Source organism: Arvicola amphibius, chromosome 1, assembly GCF_903992535.2.
Source record: "Arvicola amphibius chromosome 1, mArvAmp1.2, whole genome shotgun sequence".
Classification (NCBI taxonomy): domain Eukaryota; kingdom Metazoa; phylum Chordata; class Mammalia; order Rodentia; family Cricetidae; genus Arvicola; species Arvicola amphibius.
Genome location: NC_052047.1, coordinates 134,162,922 through 134,183,447, shown reverse-complemented (window position 1 = coordinate 134,183,447; position 20,526 = coordinate 134,162,922). Strand labels below are relative to the sequence as shown.

General features: G+C 46.2%; 1 protein-coding gene across 1 annotated transcript in view; it reads left to right on the top strand.

The window, feature by feature from the left end:
• The window catches only part of Cpxm2 (carboxypeptidase X, M14 family member 2), a 109,352-nt gene extending 89,246 nt beyond the window's left edge, over positions 1–20,106 (top strand). The window contains exons 8-14 of the mRNA XM_038340225.1: positions 783–906; positions 3,494–3,690; positions 5,848–6,027; positions 8,639–8,936; positions 14,299–14,438; positions 16,029–16,128; positions 19,853–20,106. Coding sequence (XP_038196153.1) covers positions 783–906; positions 3,494–3,690; positions 5,848–6,027; positions 8,639–8,936; positions 14,299–14,438; positions 16,029–16,128; positions 19,853–20,106 — 1,293 coding nt within the window. The remainder of the gene's footprint in view (positions 1–782; positions 907–3,493; positions 3,691–5,847; positions 6,028–8,638; positions 8,937–14,298; positions 14,439–16,028; positions 16,129–19,852) is intronic.
• Positions 20,107–20,526: the final 420 nt, after the last annotated feature.

Sequence of the window (20,526 nt, the reverse complement as noted above, 5' to 3'; positions counted from 1 at the left end):
ACTCTGCTGGAGCTGTCTGTGGACTAGCAGACCACAGAAATGCCTTGTTTGTAGTTCTATAGGCCACTACAAAAGCAAGCTCAAGGTGCTGGCAGATGTGGTATCACCCACTAGTTCATACATGTGTGTGGCCTTTGTGCTGCTCCATACACAAGTCCGTTGTTTCTTTTAAAGGCTTCTAGTCGTGTTTACAAAGTCCCCACCCACATGACATAATTACCACCTAATTTTTCACTTCTTTTTATAAAAAAAATACTATTTGTTACATTTATTTATTAGGTGTGTTAGGATATGGGCACTTGCAGGCATCCCTGCACTTGCTGAGATCAAGACACCTTGTGGGAGTTGGTTTTCTCCTTCCTGTATGTGGGTTCCAGAGATGGAACTCAGGTTGGCAGCAAGGGCTTGCTGGACTCAATGCTTTGCCTTTTAATGCTATTGCATTGATTAGATTCCAGCTGAGGGACACAGACATGTATGTAGCAAGTATGTAGCAAGACGCTATCACTATAATATAATCAAGTGTCCTAAGAGTACCAGGCCAGGGCAGACAATGGCCAGGAGCTTCTCCTTAGAGGAGATGGTCAAAGGATAGGTTCTGGGAAATAGGAGGCCAGAGAGGGTGTTCTAGACAGAGGTATAGCAACAGCTGTGGGATGGTGGGGGTGCTGAGGTGAGAGGCTGTGGAAATAGCTGTCTTTTGGGGAGCACTGCTTTTTGTCCTTTTTTTTTAAGCCTGCAGTTATCAGCATTCAAAACCTTTCATTTATCTTGTCTTTCAGTTGATGAAGGTTGTGAATGAGATGTGCCCCAACATCACCAGAATTTACAACATTGGTAAAAGCCACCAGGGCCTGAAGCTGTATGCTGTAGAGATCTCTGACCACCCTGGGGAGCATGAAGTTGGTGAGACAGATTTCTGTCTTTGTTTCTGTTGCTGTAAGAAGTGCCATAACCAAAAGCAGCTTGGGAGGAAAGGATCTGTCTGGACTTACAGGTATTAGCTCACCGGCAAGGGAAACTAGGAAAGGAGTTCAAGCAGGAATTGGGGGCAGGAACTAATGCAAAGGCCAAGGAAGAATTTTTGCTTAAGGCCTTTCTCAACTACCTTTTAAATATAGTCCAGCAGCGCCTGTCTAGGGGTGGTACACCTACAACGGGCTGGGCCCTCCTATATCAATTAGTGGTTAAGAAATAACCTCATTTATGAATGAGTACACGTGATAATTGTCATAAGTGGCTTTTTAAACACAAAGCAAAGAGAACCAGCCCACAAATCACAACCCCAGAAAACCTAAACAACAATGAGGACCCTAGGAGAGACATATATGGATCTAATCTACATGGTAAGTAGAAAAAGACAAGATCTCCTGAGTAAACTGGGAGCATGGGGACCTTGGGAGAGGGCTAAAGGGGAGGGGAGAGGCAGGGAGGAGAACAGAGGAAAATGTAGAGCTCAATAAAAATCAATTAAAAAAGAAATAATCTCAAGACCAGTTTGATGTGGGTATCTTTTCAGCCAAGGTTCTCTCTTCCTAGGTGACTCTAGGTTTGAGTCAGATTGGAAGCTGGTGCTAACTATGCCAGCTTCCCAACCAAGATGATGGCGCCCTATCTTCAGTAGCTTCTAATTTGAAGGCATCTCCCCACATTCTACATGAGAGCATTTGTGATTCAGGGCATGAATCACCTATCCCACCACGAAGCAGATTTTGGTTCTGTTTTCCTCATATCTTAGAAAAGCTGCACAGCTCCCTGAGCTAGAAGCAGCCACCTGTGCTGCACAGGGACCACATGCAATTGTGCTCTCTGCTTCTGAGGCCAATCACAAGACAAAGGAGAAAATGGCTGGATAGAAGACAGATTCCTCAGCCGGGCAATGGTGGCACAGGCCTTTAATACCCAGCACTTGGGAGGCAGAGGCAGGTGGATCTCTGTGAGTTCGGGGCCAGCCTGGTCTACAAGAGCTAGTTCCAGGACAGGCTCCAAAGCTACAGAGAAACCCGGTCTCAAAAAAGAAAAAAAGAAAGGAGAACATTCTGGGCTCTCTGATTCATGAATGACTGAAATTACAGGGCTCCCTTTCCTACTTTTTTTCCTTCCTTCCTTCCTTCCTTCCTTCCTTCCTTCCTTCCTTCCTTCCTTGGTTTTTTATTATATAACACACCAATTTTATTGAGAAATTAATATTAGTATAGAGACAGAATCTGGCAGTTGAAATTTTGGAGACATGGAGATCAATTCCTGATATTGCCGCATTCCTATAGAGAAACATACAGATGAAAGGGAGACCTATACACCACAGCATGGGACATAGAATTGCCTACCTTAATATTGCACTTAGCTTCTCATTATCTTGGGTAAAGAGACAGTTTCATAAATGTTTTGACTACAAATATGCCTTCTACATGCTCTACTGCAGGCTCCCTTCTTTTTGAAGAATGTCTATGTTGTCTTTAAATGTAGCCTGCCTTCAGCTGTTTCCTATTCAGCCATCACTACTCCAAGTCCCTGCATGCTGGGTGGACCTTCAGTTTTCTTGTTGGTAAAACTGGAGAGGCTCTCAAAATCCTCTGAAATTTAGGTGCACAAGATATGGTGCAAAAGGTATATTTATCATTCCTCCATGTTTCCTGTCTCGGGAGTTTACCTCAGGAGTTTCTTTCAGGGGGCAAAGGCCTTACTTGTAGATAAAATCATGTTTCCCCACATAGAACCTCTTGACGAGGAAGAAAAAGAAGTGTGACCAGCCATTCCCAGCATGGATATTCTAATCTGTTTAGCTGCTATAACAAAATAGACAAGACTGCATCTTATAAACAGCAGGAATTTATTTCTCACAATTGTGGAACCTGGGAGGTTCATGATAGACGCTAGCACATCTGCAGCCTGGCTGGTGATGGCCTGCTTTCTGCTGACCCTTGCACGATACAGGGCTGTGGAAGGCTACATTCTCTGAGGATGATAACCCCTCATCCCCTTCTAAAGGCCACACCTCTTCATGCTATCACAGATTCTTGACTTGAACTTGAATTCCTCTCATTAACAAGCTGAGTTTTGGAGGAGAGAATATCCAGACCACTCACCAACATGTGTCCTAGCTGACTCCTTTAAGACCATTTTCTTCGTGTATCCGTTCATCTTTGGCTCCTTGTAAAACATAGCAAGAAAATCCCCAAGAGAAACTACACAATCAAAGAGAAGAGCAATGACTGTGCTTTGTGTTTAGTTCGTAATCACCAGTACCGAGGCATTTGGTAGTCCTTGCTAAGTGAGAACACACACCCCATGGCTCTAGTTGTTCAGGCTTGTTGTCTGTGCTCTTCTTACATGCTTGAGCACTTGAGTTTAAAATAATTATCCCAATACAATTTGGGGGGTTTATTTGAAAGAAAAAAAAAACCCATGGCTGCAAGGTGTTTGTGCCATTCGAAACCTTGCCAGGGTCTGTGTAGACGCCTGCAGGAGCCTGTGCCTCTCTTTCTTTGTCAAGGTGAGCCCGAGTTCCACTACATCGCAGGGGCCCATGGCAATGAGGTCCTCGGCCGTGAGCTGCTGCTGCTGCTGCTTCAGTTCCTCTGCCAGGAGTACTTGGCGCAGAACATGCGCATCGTCCGCTTGGTGGAAGAGACACGGATCCACATTCTACCCTCCCTCAATCCTGATGGCTATGAGAAGGCCTGCGAAGGAGTAAGTGTCTTCCAGACTCCAGATGCAAGCAGTATGAGATCCCAGCTCCGGGGTGTGCTTAGCGCAGTTCCCAGGAATCTGATTCTGCCTGCCTCTCTGTCTGTCTGTCGTCTGTCTGTCTGTCTGCCTCTCTTTCTCTCTCTCTCTCTCTCTCTCTCTCTCTCTCTCTCTCTCTCTCTCTCTCTCTCTCTCTCTCTCTGTCTCTTCTGCCCCTCTTGTTTTTGATATGTATGTAAGTGATATATGTTGTAGGTGTGCATGTGCATGTACGTGTGTGTCTATGTGCACAGGGAGGCTCTGAGGTTGGCCTCAATAGCTTCCCCACTTCAGTTCTTGATACAGGTCTATAGCTGAACTTGGACCTTACTGATTCAGCGAGACCATCAGGCCCTCATGCACTAGGGATCTAGCTTTCTCCACTCTCTAGTGCTGGGATTATAGGCGCAGACGTTGCACCTAGTTTTTTTTTTTACTTGGGTGCTGGGGAAATCTAGATTCACGATTGCTCAGCAAGTACTTTCCTGACTGAGCTATCTCCCCAGCCACTGTTGCCTTCTTTGCTGAAGGTGGGAGCCTGTGTCTGCAGCCTTTGCCTACAGGAGCTGTTTTGCCTTCTTTCCGATTGTTTCTTCCAATCTCCAAGGTTTCTAAGGGATGCAAAGCAGGAATTGAGACCAAGAGGTGTATGTCCACAGCTGGAGAGCATCCACACACGTTATGCCATTGTTATACACCCAGTGTGCAGCAGTGCACCTCTTGGCAGTGGCACCTCGGGTTGGCTGAGCACTTCCGAGGCATGTGCTAGCCTTGGTTATTATCTCTAATATTCTCACCTGTCCCCTAATGATAACTGTCTGGATGATTCTGAGATATTCCTTATACTTTGTGTTCTAATTTTCATATGGAATTGGTAATACCACAGATGTTTATAATATATGTATATAATTGCATTAAATCATGTCATGAATCAATAATGATATTTCACAGTATTTGGGATAAAATAGAGCACTAAGTAGAGGTGCCTTTCAAATGTGAGTTTTAAAGTGTAGCATTTAGTTGTGTTTGTCGGTTCTGGCACAAATACTTGATTAGTCATAACGATAACTCCCATCTGACTACTAACCAGGCCCAACCAATGCTTAGCCTCTAAGATCAGACAAGATTGAGCACAATCAGGATGATATGGCCATAGATACTACACTAACTCCAAAGTCAGGTGTTGTAGAATATTATTTTATTTTAAGATGTGTTACATTCATTTATGCTGTGGAATATTTGTTTAGTAATGCAAGAATATGCCGTATTCTTTTATGCTGCATTTATTTAACTGTGAAGTTGTGTTACTTTGCCTATCTAAAACACCTAATTGGTCTAATAAAGAGCTGAACGGCCAATAGTGAGGCAGGAGAAAGAAATAGGTGGGGCTGCCAGACAGAATAAATAGGAGAAGAATGTGAGAGAAGAGAGAGAAACAAGGAAAAGGAGAAGGAGAGGAGGACAACAGGGGCCAGCCACCCAGCTACACAAACAGCAGCGGAGTAATAAAGAAAGAAAGATACACAGAAATACAGAAAGATAAAAGCCGGAAGGCAAAAGGTAGTCTGGATAATTTAAGAAAAGCTGGCTAGAAATAAGCTAAGCTAAAGCTGGGCATTGGTAAGAAAGAATAAGACTCTGTGTATTTATTTGGGAGCTGGGTTGCAGGCCCCCAAAGAGCCAAAGAGCAATGAGTAAAAAAAACAAAACACAAACAAACAACAACAAAACCCAGCCAGGATTCCGGGCAGGGCACACATTGGTACTGCATGGATAGTAAGTGATATTGCAATGTTGCAGTTCCAGGCTCTTCCTTTTCAGAGGCTCAGCCAAGCAGTGGTAGAAGGGGCAAGGGAGAGGTACAAGAAGAGGACTAAGGCTTTTGAGCTTGGGCATATGGCATGAGTGGTCCCCTGGGTGTCCATCTTTGGAGTGAGGTAGCTATGTTGTCTGTGGCTTATCAGACGTTAGTAGCAGGTTTTTCTATAATCTCCTGTGATTTCTTTTCTGGAGCCAAGAGCATTCAAAGATTTGGAGATGCACACAGGAGACCCAGACACATTGCACATCCCCGATTCTCCACTGCATCTGAGAACTCTTTACCTTCTGGATCTTTTCTAGGGCTCCGAGTTGGGAGGCTGGTCCCTGGGACGCTGGACCCATGATGGGATTGATATCAACAACAACTTTCCAGATTTAAACTCATTGCTCTGGGAAGCCGAGGACCGGCAGAACGCCCCAAGGAAAGTGCCCAACCACTACATTGCCATCCCTGACTGGTATCTGTCTGAAAATGCCACAGTGAGTGAAAAAAAAAAAACCCTCTCATTTGTAGGGCAGAGGAGGGCCAAAGACTGTCTGCTGGTATCTGCAGAGGGTGTGGCGTGGAGGATTGAGACAAGGCTATCTCTCCTGTCTCACCTTCTCCAGCAGAAGCAATAGCCCTAGGTCGTAACTGCCTTTCAAGCTGTATTGTGGAAATTCTTTGTGGAGTCATTTGATTGAATTTCTTTATAACTACAGAGTTGTAAAGAATCAAAATAGCCACCCCCAAAATGCATGGATTTGTTACTATCATTACCCGCATCCATGTCAATTGTCCTCCCATGAAATGATCTTCGGCTTTCACTAACTGCTAGGTGTATAAACACCGTCACTTCTGATGATATATACAAGATGGAGTCCTGGTGACATGTGGCCATTTGCCTTTTGGTGATGTGTGTACCAGAACATAGCCCCAGAGAGTTCAAAGCACACGCCTCCTTACAGCAAAAGACTGACTACTTAATGTCCATTTTCGCCTATGTAGATAAACAGTCTCTTCATTGTAAAGTGGAAAAGACGGAGAAATAGCGTTCATCAAAATCGAGAATGAATCATAGGAGCAGAAACTGGGTTAAAAAAAAAAACAAACAAACTGAGAAAGACAAGTAAAACTAAACAGGAAATTTGATATCTTCACATGTGCAGTTTAAACAAGACTGAGGGAGGATAAGAGCCAGCTCATTTAAGATGGGAAGCAATGGGGTGTGTGCGGGGCTGAAATCACCCCGGTCACAGCACCTGCACCTGAGACTTGGGTCTTGGGTTGTTGGACTGTGCGTTCCCAGCATGGAACAGGTATTGATTCTGTGCAATGAGATGTGTTCCGTAATTAACCTGACTCAGGGCCTCTGGTGTGCTTAAACGCCAGAATCAAGGTTAATGAAGCCTGGCAAGCACATTGTACCCCCGAGTCGGCATTTCTGTCTGCACAATAAGTGACTTCCTGTGTCCCTCTGTTGTCATCCAACTTTATCTTACCGAAATTATCTTTGCGTGACAATCGTAATTTATTACAATCCGACTTGATTTACATGCCTATATTAAACCACGTCAACCTTTCAATTTGATCTTCTAGCGCTGTCATTTCCTTCTTCTATAACTTTTCCCCATAAAAAGTCAAAGTACGAAAGTAAAGGGGGAAACAGAGGGCTCGCGAGTACTCGTGTCAGCGTTGACGTGTGCCGACGCATGCTTCCTCCACCCGGGCATCTCTCCCCACTCTAACAAAAGCTGACACCGTGTCATCATCGTGTCGTCTCATTTGTAAACATTTCAACAGGCGTCTCTAAACTCCAGGGGGCTCCTTTACCACATCTGGATTTTAAGTGAGTTCTGAGGCCTGAACTCCAGTCCTTAGGCTTGCCAGGCAAGCAGTTTTACCCACGCAGTCCTCCTTCGCCCCAAATAAGTTTTTTTTTTCTTGATATTGCAAGGTATATATCAGAGTTCCCGTTTTTTGTTTGTTTGTTTGTTTGTTTTGTTTTGCTTTGCTTTTTTTGAGACAGGGTTTCTCTGTGTAATGGGCTGTCCTGGAACTTGACAGGCTGTCCTCGTTTTTAGAGACTAGGTTGGCCTTGAATTCACAGAGGTCCATTTGCTTCTGCCTCCTGAGTGCTGGGATTAAAGGGGAGCACCACTACTGTCCCCCACTTCATTCCTTCCACCAATCAGTGAACTCCCCTCTCCCCATTCATTGCTCTCACCTCACTTTACCCCTCTCCCATTTGATCAGATCTTGATTCAAAGGAGGCCCATTCCTTTCTATTGTTTTAAAGTCATTTTACATCTTTGAACAAACTGCCCTCTATTATTTCCTCTCCTTCCCTGTCCTGCCTATGTCTTCACATCACCCTTGGTTGTGTATGAGCAGCTGCCCTCCCTGCCTCTGGGAGCCAGGGCTGTGTTCCTCTGATGCGTGTACGTCCTTCTCCATCTTATGGAAACAGAGAGTGACTTTAAGACGGACAGAGACTAGACAGAGCAGACATCCACAAACTACAGCCCACGCGGGCCTGCTTTCCCAAGTGGCCTCAGTTGGCACACATCTGCATTTTGTGCCTGGTGTTTCTTTGCTACAGGAGCATAGTTGAGTAGCTGTGACAGAGCCTGCCTGGTCCACAAAGCCCCAAATATTCACCATCTGGCCCTTTGCAGAAAGAGTCAGCTGATGCCTCAGCTAGAGGCCCGGTGAGATTCAGCTTTGTGGGTTTTGGGGTGCGTGACTTTCATCTGGAGACAACAGCTAACTTGTGTGTCTTTCTCATGCTGTCTGTCGCTGTGGGTGAAGACTCCTAACCCAGGAGTTCACTAGAATCACAAAATGATATCACTTAACCCCTCTTCAGTATTTACTAGAATATCTTGCTGTGGAAACTGGGCATTTCCCTGGCCATCCCTTTTTTATCCATCGCTTCTAAAAAGTCCAGTTTTCCCAGGACACAGCTTGAGATTCTGAATATTGCTAATATTATTCCACAAAATTCCTGATTTAAAAAAAAAAAAACATTTCCTTTTTTTTTTTTTTTTTTTTTGAAAGCTAGGGCAATGAAGCAAATTCCTTCTCTTTGTTAAATTTGTATACTCCCAGGTGGCCATGGAGACCAGAGCTGTCATTGCCTGGATGGAGAAGATCCCCTTTGTGCTGGGAGGCAACCTACAGGGGGGTGAGCTAGTGGTGGCATACCCCTATGACATGGTGCGGTCCCTGTGGAAGATGCAGGAGCACACCCCAACACCTGATGATCACGTGTTCCGCTGGCTGGCATACTCCTATGCCTCCACTCACCGCCTCATGACAGATGCCAGGAGGCGAGTATGCCACACAGAAGACTTTCAGAAGGAGGAGGGCACTGTCAATGGGGCTTCCTGGCACACGGTGGCTGGAAGTAAGTCTAAGATCTGCCAGTCTAGCATCATGTCCCCAATGGCCATGGATGGTGCTTTAGTTACTCTTCCTGTGGCAGTGACAAAATATAAAAAGCAACTGTGTGTGTGTGGGGGTGTGTGTGTAGGGAGGTATGTGTATGATGTGTGTGTGTGTGTGTGTGTGTGTACTGGGGGTAAGTGTGTATGTGGTGTGTGTGTGTATTGGGGTGTGTGTATGTGTGTGTGTGCTGGGAGTATGTGTGTATGTGGTGTGTGTGTGTATTGGGGTGTGTGTATGTGTGTGTGCTGGGAGTATGTGTGTATGTGTGGTGTGTGTGTATGTGGGGGGATATGTGTGTATGTGTGTGTGGTGGTAGCGGTGGTAGTGGTGTGTGTGTGTGTGTGTATTTGTGTGTTAGAGGGTCATTGACTCACAGAAGAGGATGCAGTCCATTATGGCAGGAATGTGAGGCAAGGTTACATTGCACCCATAGTCAGGAAGTAGAGACCAATGGATACAGATATTCAGTTATCTTTTTCCTTCTTGTTCAGCCCAGTAATCCAGTCTATGATGTGGTGATATCCAAGGTCTTCTCACCTTAATTGACCTGGTCTAGAGAATCCCTCAGAGACATGGTCAGGGGTGTTTCTCTTAGTTTGTAGGTCCTGCCAAGTTGGTAATATTAACAATCAAGATTTTAGTCCAGAGTTAACTCTCAGGTCCCTCCTCTATATGCCCTCTACAGATTAGTCAGTGTTCTCTAAGAGAACAGAACTGATAGGATGAAGATATAGATATAGGTATAGATATAGATATAGATATACTAGAGTTGGTTACAGGCTGTAGTCTGAGTAGCTCTTTCTCCTGACATAAAGGTCAAGAATCTAGTAGCTGTTCAGTCCCAATCTGGTACTGCGTTCCCAGGAATTCCCAGAGAGCTCCTGATCTTCAGTCTGTGTTGGAATCCTGAAGTAGGTTCTAGTACCAGTGGAGGGATGCTTCCGCAGTAGGATAGATGCACGTGTCAGTGAGAGTGAGGGCAGGCAGGCAAAAAGCAAAAGCTTCCCTCTTCCGTGTCCTTCTATGTGGCCTCCCATCAGAACGTATGGACCAGATTCATGGTGGGTCTTCCCACCTCAAATGATCCAGTCAAGAAAATCCATCACAGGTGTGCCCAGTTGCTTGGGTTTTAGACGATTCCAGACGTAGTAAAGCTGACAAGCGATGAGCTATCATATACCCTCTCATGGTTATGTTCGGTCTGACTGCCGTCAGTGGCTTCCAAAGCATTGGCACTCAGAACTCCCCAAAGACTAGTCTTTAACCCTTACTGGGTTCTCAGAGGTGGGTGGGGCTTACTCATTTTTAACGAACGAGAATGCCTGGAGATGGCCGGGACTCTGCCCAAGCAAGAGACGGATAGAGGTGGGATGTGTTAGGTCTTGCCATTCGCCACTGAGATACTCAGATTTCACGGGACTGCAGATGCGAGAAAGCGGCAGGGCACAGTGGTGCCAGAGCAAGGGCTTTGTGCTCAGTTACCAGGATCTGGGGGACTGTCCAAGACTGGGAACCTCATCTTGGCTCACGTGACTGAGTTGGGTCCTGAGATCTCCATGTGGTGATAATAGTTATGTAGATCTGCTGTCCACTGGCTAGCCACCCAGTTGTCACCAATGATATATGTCAACGCCCGTTGTGTCCAACCTGCACATGGGCCTGGAGAGGCTTCCCCAAGAGACCCCCAAATCACTTGGCAACAGTCAGAGAGCCCTGTGGTTCCTATGGGAGGAAAGCAATGCCTCAGGTTACTGTGAGGGCTTATCTATATGGGGTCGGCCTGTGGACATGTGTGGGGGATGGATCATTAATGGATGTGGGGAGGCCCAGCCCACTGTGGACAGCACCCTCCCCTAGGTAGATGTCTCTGGAAATTTGAGCTGAGCATAGCCAAGCAAGTCGATATGCATGCTTATGCATTCATTTCTCTCTGCCCTTGACTGTGGCGATGACGAGTCACTCTGCGCTCCTTGCTCTGTTTGGACTGTGGCCTGGAATTGGAAGCCAGACAGTACCCTCCCAGTTGCGCTTTGTCAGAATATTTAACACAGCACCTTCCAAGGGAACTAAAAGACCCCGTGATGTCCTGAGCCTACCCTGTTCTCCATTCCACATACTAAGTTCCATGGTTTTTTACTTTACTATAAATTTAGTCTTCGAATACTTGCCAAGTATACTTTTCTCTTGGAAAAGAAAACAAAAATAGAGATAATTGTTCCCACAGTCACTTCAAAACATATCAAAAAGGATGCCGTTTCTGTCTTGGCAGCAATCCAAGTGGAGATAATTCTTTCTCTGCAACGACTTTGCACTATGCCCATTACAAAAGAAACACTGGTTTCTTGTTTATCGGGGACATTTCCTATTGATTAAGAAAGCATTTAAAAAAAAAAAAAGTTCAGGTTTAGCCCTAAAGACATATCTACAGGAATCTCTGAGTAAAAGCTATTATTTTGTTTTTGTTTTTGTTTTTTTTTTCTGCTGTAAGTTGCGAACCGACACAGTTGAGTGTGACAGTGTCCTGTTAATAGTGACATCATGAAAGCAAGCTAGTGTAGGCAGCACTGGGCGCTTTGCTCGCCCAATTCTGCTTGCCCTTATTTCGGAGACTTTGTAGCAAAGCCACAGGCTCGCTTGATTCTTTTCCATCATTCTTCTGTGACGGACTCTGAAGAGTCCATTCTTTGTAGATTAAAGGAATCTGATCTCTAATTTCGTCCCCTCCCCCCGAGTCTCTCCTTTCTGTTTTTTTTCTCACTCATTACCCTGCACTGCAGGCATCAGTGAGTGTGCAGGGGTGGGGGTGGGGCAGTTACGATGAGGCTTGGTGCGGTTCAAAGTGTCTAGTGTGGGCGGCCCGTGCTTTTGAACTCCAAAGTGACTTGGGGACGCTCTCTTCTTGGCTGCAGTCTTACACTACCAGTCCCTAGAAGAACGGGTGCTGTGGGCAGTAGGAATGACCTCAGTCACAGAGAGGGTTGGAAAGGATGCCTCTTGCCAGGGCTGAAGGTTTGGAAGAACTCTCAGGCAGTGTGGCAGATCCTGCTCCACAGGTGCTCTGGACGGGTGTAAAAGACACATCGTTCACTGTCGAAGCCCTTCTGTGTGGAACACTCTGAGCAAGGCCTCGCTTGAAGAGCAGGATGTCAACGACAGAGATGGATGGGCCCAAGCCGCTCCAGGCTGAAATTTCTTATCAGTTTGCCAGCATGCCTTTGGCTTCCAGCATGTCTTAGGCTTCTTCTAGTACTTCAAAGATTCTTGAACAAAGAAAGAAGAAAGAAAAATCCCACAGTTTTAGTTATCACAACTATTTTAGTACTCGCAGAGCCTAAGAATGTGAGGCTAATGACACCTTTATGTTTAAAGGAAGCCAATCCCTTCTAAGAGTCAAGACCTACACTAGGTGGCTCTGCTCCCAGATGTCCTCAGTAATTCCTCGCTGTAGGTTGATAGATGAGTCGATGTAGAGTTGGCCTGTCCTCGTAAAGGGCTCCCTGCATATAGTCCCACCATGTCCCTGCATACAGTCCCACCATGTCCCTGAATACAGTCCCACCATGTCCCTGCATACCACCATGTCCCTTCATACCACCATGTCCCTGCATGCAGTCCCACCGTGTCCCTGAATACAGCCCCACCGTGTCCCTGAATACAGTCCCATCATGTCCCTGAATACAGCCCCAACATGTCCCTGCATACAGTCCCACCGTGTCTCTGCATACAGCCCCACCATGTCCCTGCATACAGTCCCATCGTGTCCCCGAATACAACCCCATCATGTCCCTGAATACAACCCCATCGTGTCCCTGAATACAGCCCCATCGTGTCCCTTCAGTCCCTGGTTTACTCGTTGCTGAAATTCAAGTGTCTGGAGTCTGGAACCAAGTAGAGAGAGCTCAGCTGCTAAAGGTTAAGTCGTCAGGGTGGCACAGTGGGTTAATACCCCAAAGTCTGACTTTAAAGCGAAAGACCCTTCACAGAGGGCAGGAAGGGAGAAAGACGGTATGAGGGCTGAGCTGGGAAAGCGCATGGAGAACACGTTCCTCGGTCCACACAGAGCCTATTTCCCCAGCTTCCACCTTCTAGAACTGACCCTCAGAGAGCAGGGAGGGCCCCTTAGAGGATCTCCCCGCGCCCGGAAAAGGTGCTTTTCCTACTGAAATCTCCTGTTCAGAGGTGGAGATGTCGAGAAGGGAGAGGGAGGGAGAAGCTCAGTCGTCTCGAGGGCTCAGTGCTGAGCATGGATAATATCTTAGGTCCAATCCGTAGATCCCACCCACCCCAAGAGTTGGGCTACTTTATGCTGTGGGACCCTCATGATAATACTGGATAGTGTAGTGACTTGAGAAAGATCCCCTAAACAGCATGACTCTTTTGTAATTGCTTTGCCCCTGTAACTGTTACTTTACTGGGAAGACAGTCTTAGAAGATGAAGGGCCTGGAGATGTTTCTTCTCTGTCACTGGATGTGCCCTATGTCAGTGAGTAGTGTCCTTAAATGGACCCAAGGAGGAAAAAGCAAATATAGAAGGCTGTAGAATCAAGCTATTGACATAAGAAATGCCTGGACCAGCAAAGTCATACAGACAGGGAGGGGGCTCCAAGAAGGCTCTGCAGGGAGCACACATACCCTGAGGATTCTCAGCCCATGGGAAGGAGTGTCTGATTTAAGTCAGGATGTGGTCATATGTAACAGTGGCCCCAGAAAGCTCATATGGGGACAGTCATACTCCAGAATGGCAGAATGCTGGTCTGCTGCTTTGGGGCTCCCTGTGTAGGCGGGATAGCCAGGCAGCTACCAAACAGCCACAGTGTTGGAGGCAAGAGCAATGGCTCCAACCTAGACCGTGGTCCTTTGTAGACACATGAATCCTGTATCCACATTTTACTGATAGCAGCCTCACTTGTCTTATTTGTGAGACTGAGCTATGGCCGAGCTTGTGGGGAGGAGGCAGTGACCTGTAGGACGCAGCTTATGGAGAGGCACAGGAGAGGTACAGGAAGACAGATACACAGAAAAGACCATGCAGACAGGATAAGTTGTGACTCGAATAGCTGTGTTAATGAACTGAAATAGGGAACTATTCAAGCTCTCGTCTGAGACCCGTATAGCTTCCAAATACAGAGAATTAAATACTTAGTCCATTGTGGTAATTAATGATGGCTTTTCTGGCACATTTGGCTTTCCGTGTTTATCTATAGTAGATTTTTATTGCCTCCCTGTTCAGTTAAAGACCTCTAAATGTTCTTGAACAATCTTGCCACCGCCCCATGCAATTCGAAGCCTAAGTTAGTTCAAATGTCTGGTTGACTTGGCAGGTCTGAATGATTTCAGCTACCTCCACACAAACTGCTTTGAGCTGTCCATCTATGTGGGCTGTGATAAATACCCGCACGAGAGTGAGCTGCCCGAGGAATGGGAGAATAACCGGGAGTCTCTGATTGTGTTCATGGAACAGGTATGCTGGGCACGTGGCTGGGAGGAGAGGAGCTAGCTAGGAAACAGGATGCAGCTGTGAGAATCGTAGTCATGGGAAGGTCGGGTGATGCTTGCTGCCAATGTTTGGGTACCAGCTTCCCGGTACTGCAGCTGCACCCCTGCACAGATGATGGCTGACACTAGATACCAGCTTCCCATTGCTGTGGCTGCACCCCTGCACAGATGACTGTAGCTGACACTAGGCTCCAGCTTCCTGGTGCTGTAGCTGCACCTCTGCACAGATGACTGTAGCTGACACTGGGTACCAGCTTCCTGGTGCTGTGGCTGTACCCCTGCACAAATGACTGTGGTTGGCACAGGCACCAACTTTCTGGTGCTTTGACTGCACCCCTGCACAGATGATTGTAGCTGGCATCTGGATCTTACAGCTGAGTCTGCCCTACAAGGGTCCTAGGAGGATTCCTGGCACAGAGGGTAGAAACCAGTTTCTTCATCTTGAGAAGCTGTGAGTCCACCTTCTGCTTCAGCCCTGGAACCTCATGGGAAAGGCTAGTTTTCCTTTGTAAAAGGAAAGGAGGGAAGGCCTGGATTGTGAAAACACAGTTTTAAAGTTGTGGTCTGAGTTAGTCAAAGTTGCCCTTGTAGATAATATGCCCACACTCTCATTGGAAAGTTGCTTAGCCATCGTGGATTGTTGCATTATCCTACAGACAGATAGACTGAGGCACAGGTTCTGGCTGGTGTGTGACATGGTCAGTAGATGGGCTCTAGACAAAGCAGTCCTTTTCTTTCCTTTTCTTTTTGGGTTGTCAAGACAGGGTTTCTTTGTATAACAGCCTAGAACTCATTCTGCAGACCAGGCTGGTCTTGATTTCACAGAGATCCACCTGCCTCTTGCCTCCTGAGTGCTGGGATTAAAAGCATGTGCCACCCCTTCCCAGCTTCCAAAGCAGTCATTTTCTGATGGCCCCTGGTTCCTTTGTCTCTAACTCCTTTGTTGTTAAATTCATGGAACCTAGGAAAATTCAAAACAAGCTTGCCTGATAAAAATTATGTTTCAAGCTAGTGGTACAAGCCTTTGATCCCAAAACTTGGGAGGCAGAAGTAGGAGGATGTCTTGAGTTCAAGGCCTGTCGATTCTCTATAGAAAATTCCAGGCCAACTGGGGCTGCATGATGAGACTTTGTCTAAAAATAAAATAAATCAATTAAAAGAAAAATCAAATTCTAGTTTCCACGGATTTTTTTGCTTTAATTTTTCAGTGCTTAGGGCTGGAACCCAGCACCTCATGCACGCTGGGCAGGCATTGTACATCTGTAGTATCTGTAGTACTACATCCCTAGCCCTAGTGGGGATATTTTAATAAAACTCTCAGACCTCCATATGTTTTCATCTCGGGAGGATTTTAATTCCAATGGGAAACTTTCTGGCTCATGGGCCACAAGACATTCTACAAAGTCCATGCAGAGCCAGGTGCGTACTAAACTAGATGTGGCACTTGGAATGCTCTAGGTGAGGGCTGGACTGTTGTTACTTGCACTGCCTATTTCCTTGTGCTGTTGCTGCCTAGAGCTGGCTGGTGACACACTGTGTCTCACATTTGCCCTAGGTTCATCGGGGCATCAAAGGCATCGTGAGAGATTTGCATGGAAAAGGGATCCCAAATGCCATCATCTCCGTCGAAGGGGTTAACCATGACATCCGGACAGGTATCTATGAATGTGCATAAATTGCTTCAGTAAGCAATACCTGCTCCTTGCAATGTGTTGCTTGGGCTTCTCTCACGATTGGCATTTCAGAAACTTTTTCACCAGAGCACCAGTGGCACAGTTGGTTAGCATGGGGCACTCATGTAGAAACTTCTTATTTAGGATTGAATCAGCATCTTCTTCCAGCTCCCCAAGAGATCCCTGAAAATGGGGTTTTTCAGCCTGGATTTTTGGCTTTTTGGCTTCTCCTTGCCCCTTTCTCGGGATAGTTTGGAGCAATGATCAAAACTCCAATTGCAATGGAAGCTTCTGAGAAGTTAGGGACTGGTGTGTGATATCATTGTTCTTTCCCCTTAGTCACCAAAATGCTTCTCTCTGTGGGATTTCTGCCACTTGTCCTAGATATTACAGATATTGTCCATAAGGTTTTACTAGTATTATATGGAAATTTGTACCCAATAGCTCCTTATAAACACCCATATATACATTCATTCATCCATCGGTCTGTACATACATACATACATACATACATACATACATACATCTGCAAATCCATCCATCCATTCATCTGCCCATCCATCCATCCATCCATCCATCTGCCCATCCATCCATCCATCCATCCATCCATCCATCCATCCATCCATCCGTTCGTCAATTCAATAGACATGGACCAAGTCCCCATAATTTGCCAGAGATCAAGCAGGATTAGTGATCCTTATGAATGAAAGAGGGGGTCATTTGTTCTGGTTCTATGTGGGATCTGTGTTTTAAATACTGCTTAAACGCTCCTTTCAGAGAGTACTTCTTAAAGGAGCCCTGACCATCCCTTACACTATTTAGTGCCTGTTGGGCAATGTAGGAAAACACAGGGGCTTTACACAGTAGGAGGTAAAAAAGGCCCTGGGGCACTATAAGCCTAGATGAGAATGCTTTGCTTAATGGGCTCTGAATTTCAAGCCCCTGTAATCAGGCAGACAGTTTGGACGAGCTAGTAGGAAATGCATCTCATCCCCTCACTTCCTCCTATAAATAATTTTCCAGTGTTTGCTCTGGGCAGATGCCTTCCATATTCCTCACACGGCTCTTTACGGGCCTCCTTCCTTTCATGCTCCCCAGAAGTGCTGAATCTGCCTTGATTTTTGTCTGAGGCTTATACGATCCGACAAGTTTCATTTCAGGAGAAGTTTGCATAATGTAAACAGAGGCATTAAGCAGAATCCCACAGGCAGGGAGCTAGAAAGAGTTTTTAAAAGCACATTTGGGTTAGACTTGCACATGCTGTCATTACTTGGAAAATATCAATTTGAGTGGCTAATGAATGAACACTTATTAGGCTTGGGGTGCCCCTTTCACCCCATAAGTGACAAGCAGCTTTCACAGTTTTAACCATGCATGGTGGCTACATGAAGTGTTTACTCCAGAACACTAGATCAGTTGTTTGATGGGACAGAACTCAGGACATGGCTCCCTCTCTGTCCTCCAATGCATGGCTGTAGAATAAGTATCATTGGGGAAGAAGTAGAAATAACAAGAGCCTCAGGTATAAAGTGGGAAAACATTGTCCATGAGCTTCTGAGAGATCTGCCAGGCAGAGGGGAAAGCAGGACATCCATGTTTCAGAAGTGGAAATGTCTAGATTACAGACTGAATATTTCCTTTTCTGACTCTGTGATATGAACATGATCACCATCATTTCCTTCTTCCTTTTGGCTTGTCTCATTGGGCACTGAGTGTTTGCCAAGAACTACAGCCACGGTGGCAAAGATGTCCCTGACCACTGAGTATGCTTTCTGGTGCAGGAGACCTGCAATTGATGGTTAGGGAGAAAAAAAAATTACAGATAGTAACCAGTGCCAAGAAAGAAATGGATACAGAGACAGGCAAGAAAGGCAAGGAGAGCCAAAGGAGAGAACAGAATCACAAAGCGTCTGTTCAGAGTCAAGAAAAGGAGCAGAGATGATCCAGTAGATAAAACACTTGCCGCACAAGGATTTGGACCAGAGTTCGCATCCCAACATCCATGTAAATGCTGGAGACTCAGTTTAGCTGAGTCTCCTATAATCCTAATGCTCAGGAATAAGAGATAGGGGATCCCTGGGGTAAGCTGAATAGCTAGAATAGCCAAACTGTTGAGTTCTAGCTGCAGCAAGAGACCCTACAAGCAATCAAGGAAGACACTAGACTCAACCCCTGGCCTCTGCATGTACACACATACATGCATGAGCCCCTTCACATACGCATGCATGTCAACACACACATACAGAGAGAGAGAGAGAGCTCCCCAAAGGTCCTCAGTTATTCCTTTAGTGGGAATGCAGGTTTTCCATCAAATAAGAGACTCTACATAGGGCTGGGGTATAGCGCAATGGTGGAGCTTGTCTGGCATGCAGAGATCTGAGTTCACTACTTACATAGATAGGGAGATATATAGACAGAGCTATTTCAGCTAGCGGTTCCAGGTATCATGTCGGCCAGTCAGCCTGGCATGTAATTCTCCTTTTAAGGATCTCTGCATCCTTGAGTTTCTTGAGCCATGTTGAGCAAACTGTGTCTTCCACATGTCCTCTGCCCTGCCAACTCTCCTTCTAAAATACAGTGTCTTTGAGAGTAGGAGTGGTCCTCTGCTCCTGCCATAGCCTCTATGTGAAGATATAGCATCCATTAGTGCCTATGTCTTGTCATGTAATCCATCTGTAACTGAATCTCAGCATCACTCCTTTGAGTATGGTCGGTGAATAGAGTGGCTGAAAGGAGATGAGTGGATACCAAGCCAGCGCGGCTTTAACCCCAGCACTCAGAAGGCAGAGGCAGGCGGATCTCTGTGAGTTGGAGGCCAGCCTGATCTACAAAGCAAGTGTCAGGACAGGCTCAAAAGCTACACAGAGAAACCTTATCTGGAAAAACGAAAATAAACAAATAATAAATAAATAAATAAATAAATAAATAAATAAATAAATAAAATAGAAAAAAAGAAGCCAGCAGGCATGCCTTCATGAGAAAGTGAGCTTAGTTGGTCTCAATGGAGAATTAGTTAAGCCCAGAGTTCGCCATTGCCTGATGTTGTTCTGACCCATAGGAAGCTCAGGAAGAAACCCACGGGTAAGTGACCAGCGGTAGAACTGGGTATCAGGGCTCCTCCTCAGCCTGCAGCTTGCTAGTGTTCATGGGCCTTTTACTGCATTGCTGCGTCCCTGCCCTGCCTTGAGTCCCTGTGTAACTGTTCCTGTGTAACTGTTCTCTCCATGGCCACAGAATGAGGGCTAGAGCAGTGTGCAGGCACCAGGGCCATTTGCTGGGCAGTCTGTTACTGAACTTTTAAGAATCTCTCCTCTTTTAGAAGTAATTCTTCTGTATTCATGGCTATGCAGAGGGAAGCCAGGAAGCTGTGAGTTGCTGACTTTGCAAAATGCTGTTTTGTGGCAAGGGCATAATGTCTGTGAGTTCACATTTAGAACGAATGCCCTGTACTATCACATAGGAAAAACTACCCGAGGTCTCATCTCCAGCTCTGCTCCTGAGCTGTGGAAGCCCACACCTCCTGCCCTTTCCTGTTGAAACATTAAAGGCAGCTGCCAAGGAGAAAAAAATCTTGGCTTTTGCGTGCTGTAAGCACTTGAGCACGGGAGCTCAGGGCCCTCTCTGCTAGGCTGGTCATGCGCTGAAGCTGGGAATACTTGTGCTACAAAGGATCTTCTCTGAGGTGCCCTGCTTTCTTTTTTCCCAGCCAGCGACGGGGATTACTGGCGCCTACTGAACCCTGGCGAATACGTGGTCACTGCAAAGGCAGAGGGTTTCGTCTCTTCCTCCAAGAACTGCATGGTTGGCTACGACATGGGGGCCACTCGGTGTGACTTCATACTCAGCAAGACGAACCTGGCTAGGATAAGAGAAATCATGGAGACATTTGGGAAGCAGCCTGTCAGCCTACCTGCCAGGCGCCTGAAGCTGCGGGGACGAAAAAGGCGGCAACGTGGGTGACCCTCTGGGATACTTGAGACACACCCCAGACTGTGCAAATGAAATCCACTCCATTAGTAACTATGTAGCAAGCTGTGACTGTTGTTTTGACTGTAATTCAAGAGACACCCCGGAGCATACCGACATGGCTTGGCTGGTTCCAAAGGGGAGGGCCGGCAACTTAGGGTATTTTCTTTCCTTTGTTCTCATTTATCCCAATACCTTGGAGAAAGGCTGGTGGGAGTGAGGAAATTCAGTGAGTCAAGCTGAAAAAGGCACATACCCACTGGCTATACGGGAAGGGGGAAGGGAAACCGGGGCTTCCCCTGTTCGCGTGACATCCGAGTTCACTAGTGCATTTACAAATGGCACAGTTGACACTGCAGCACGCGGGGAAACCTTTGTCCCAGATGTTATCGTTTGAGATGCTCTCAGGCAGCC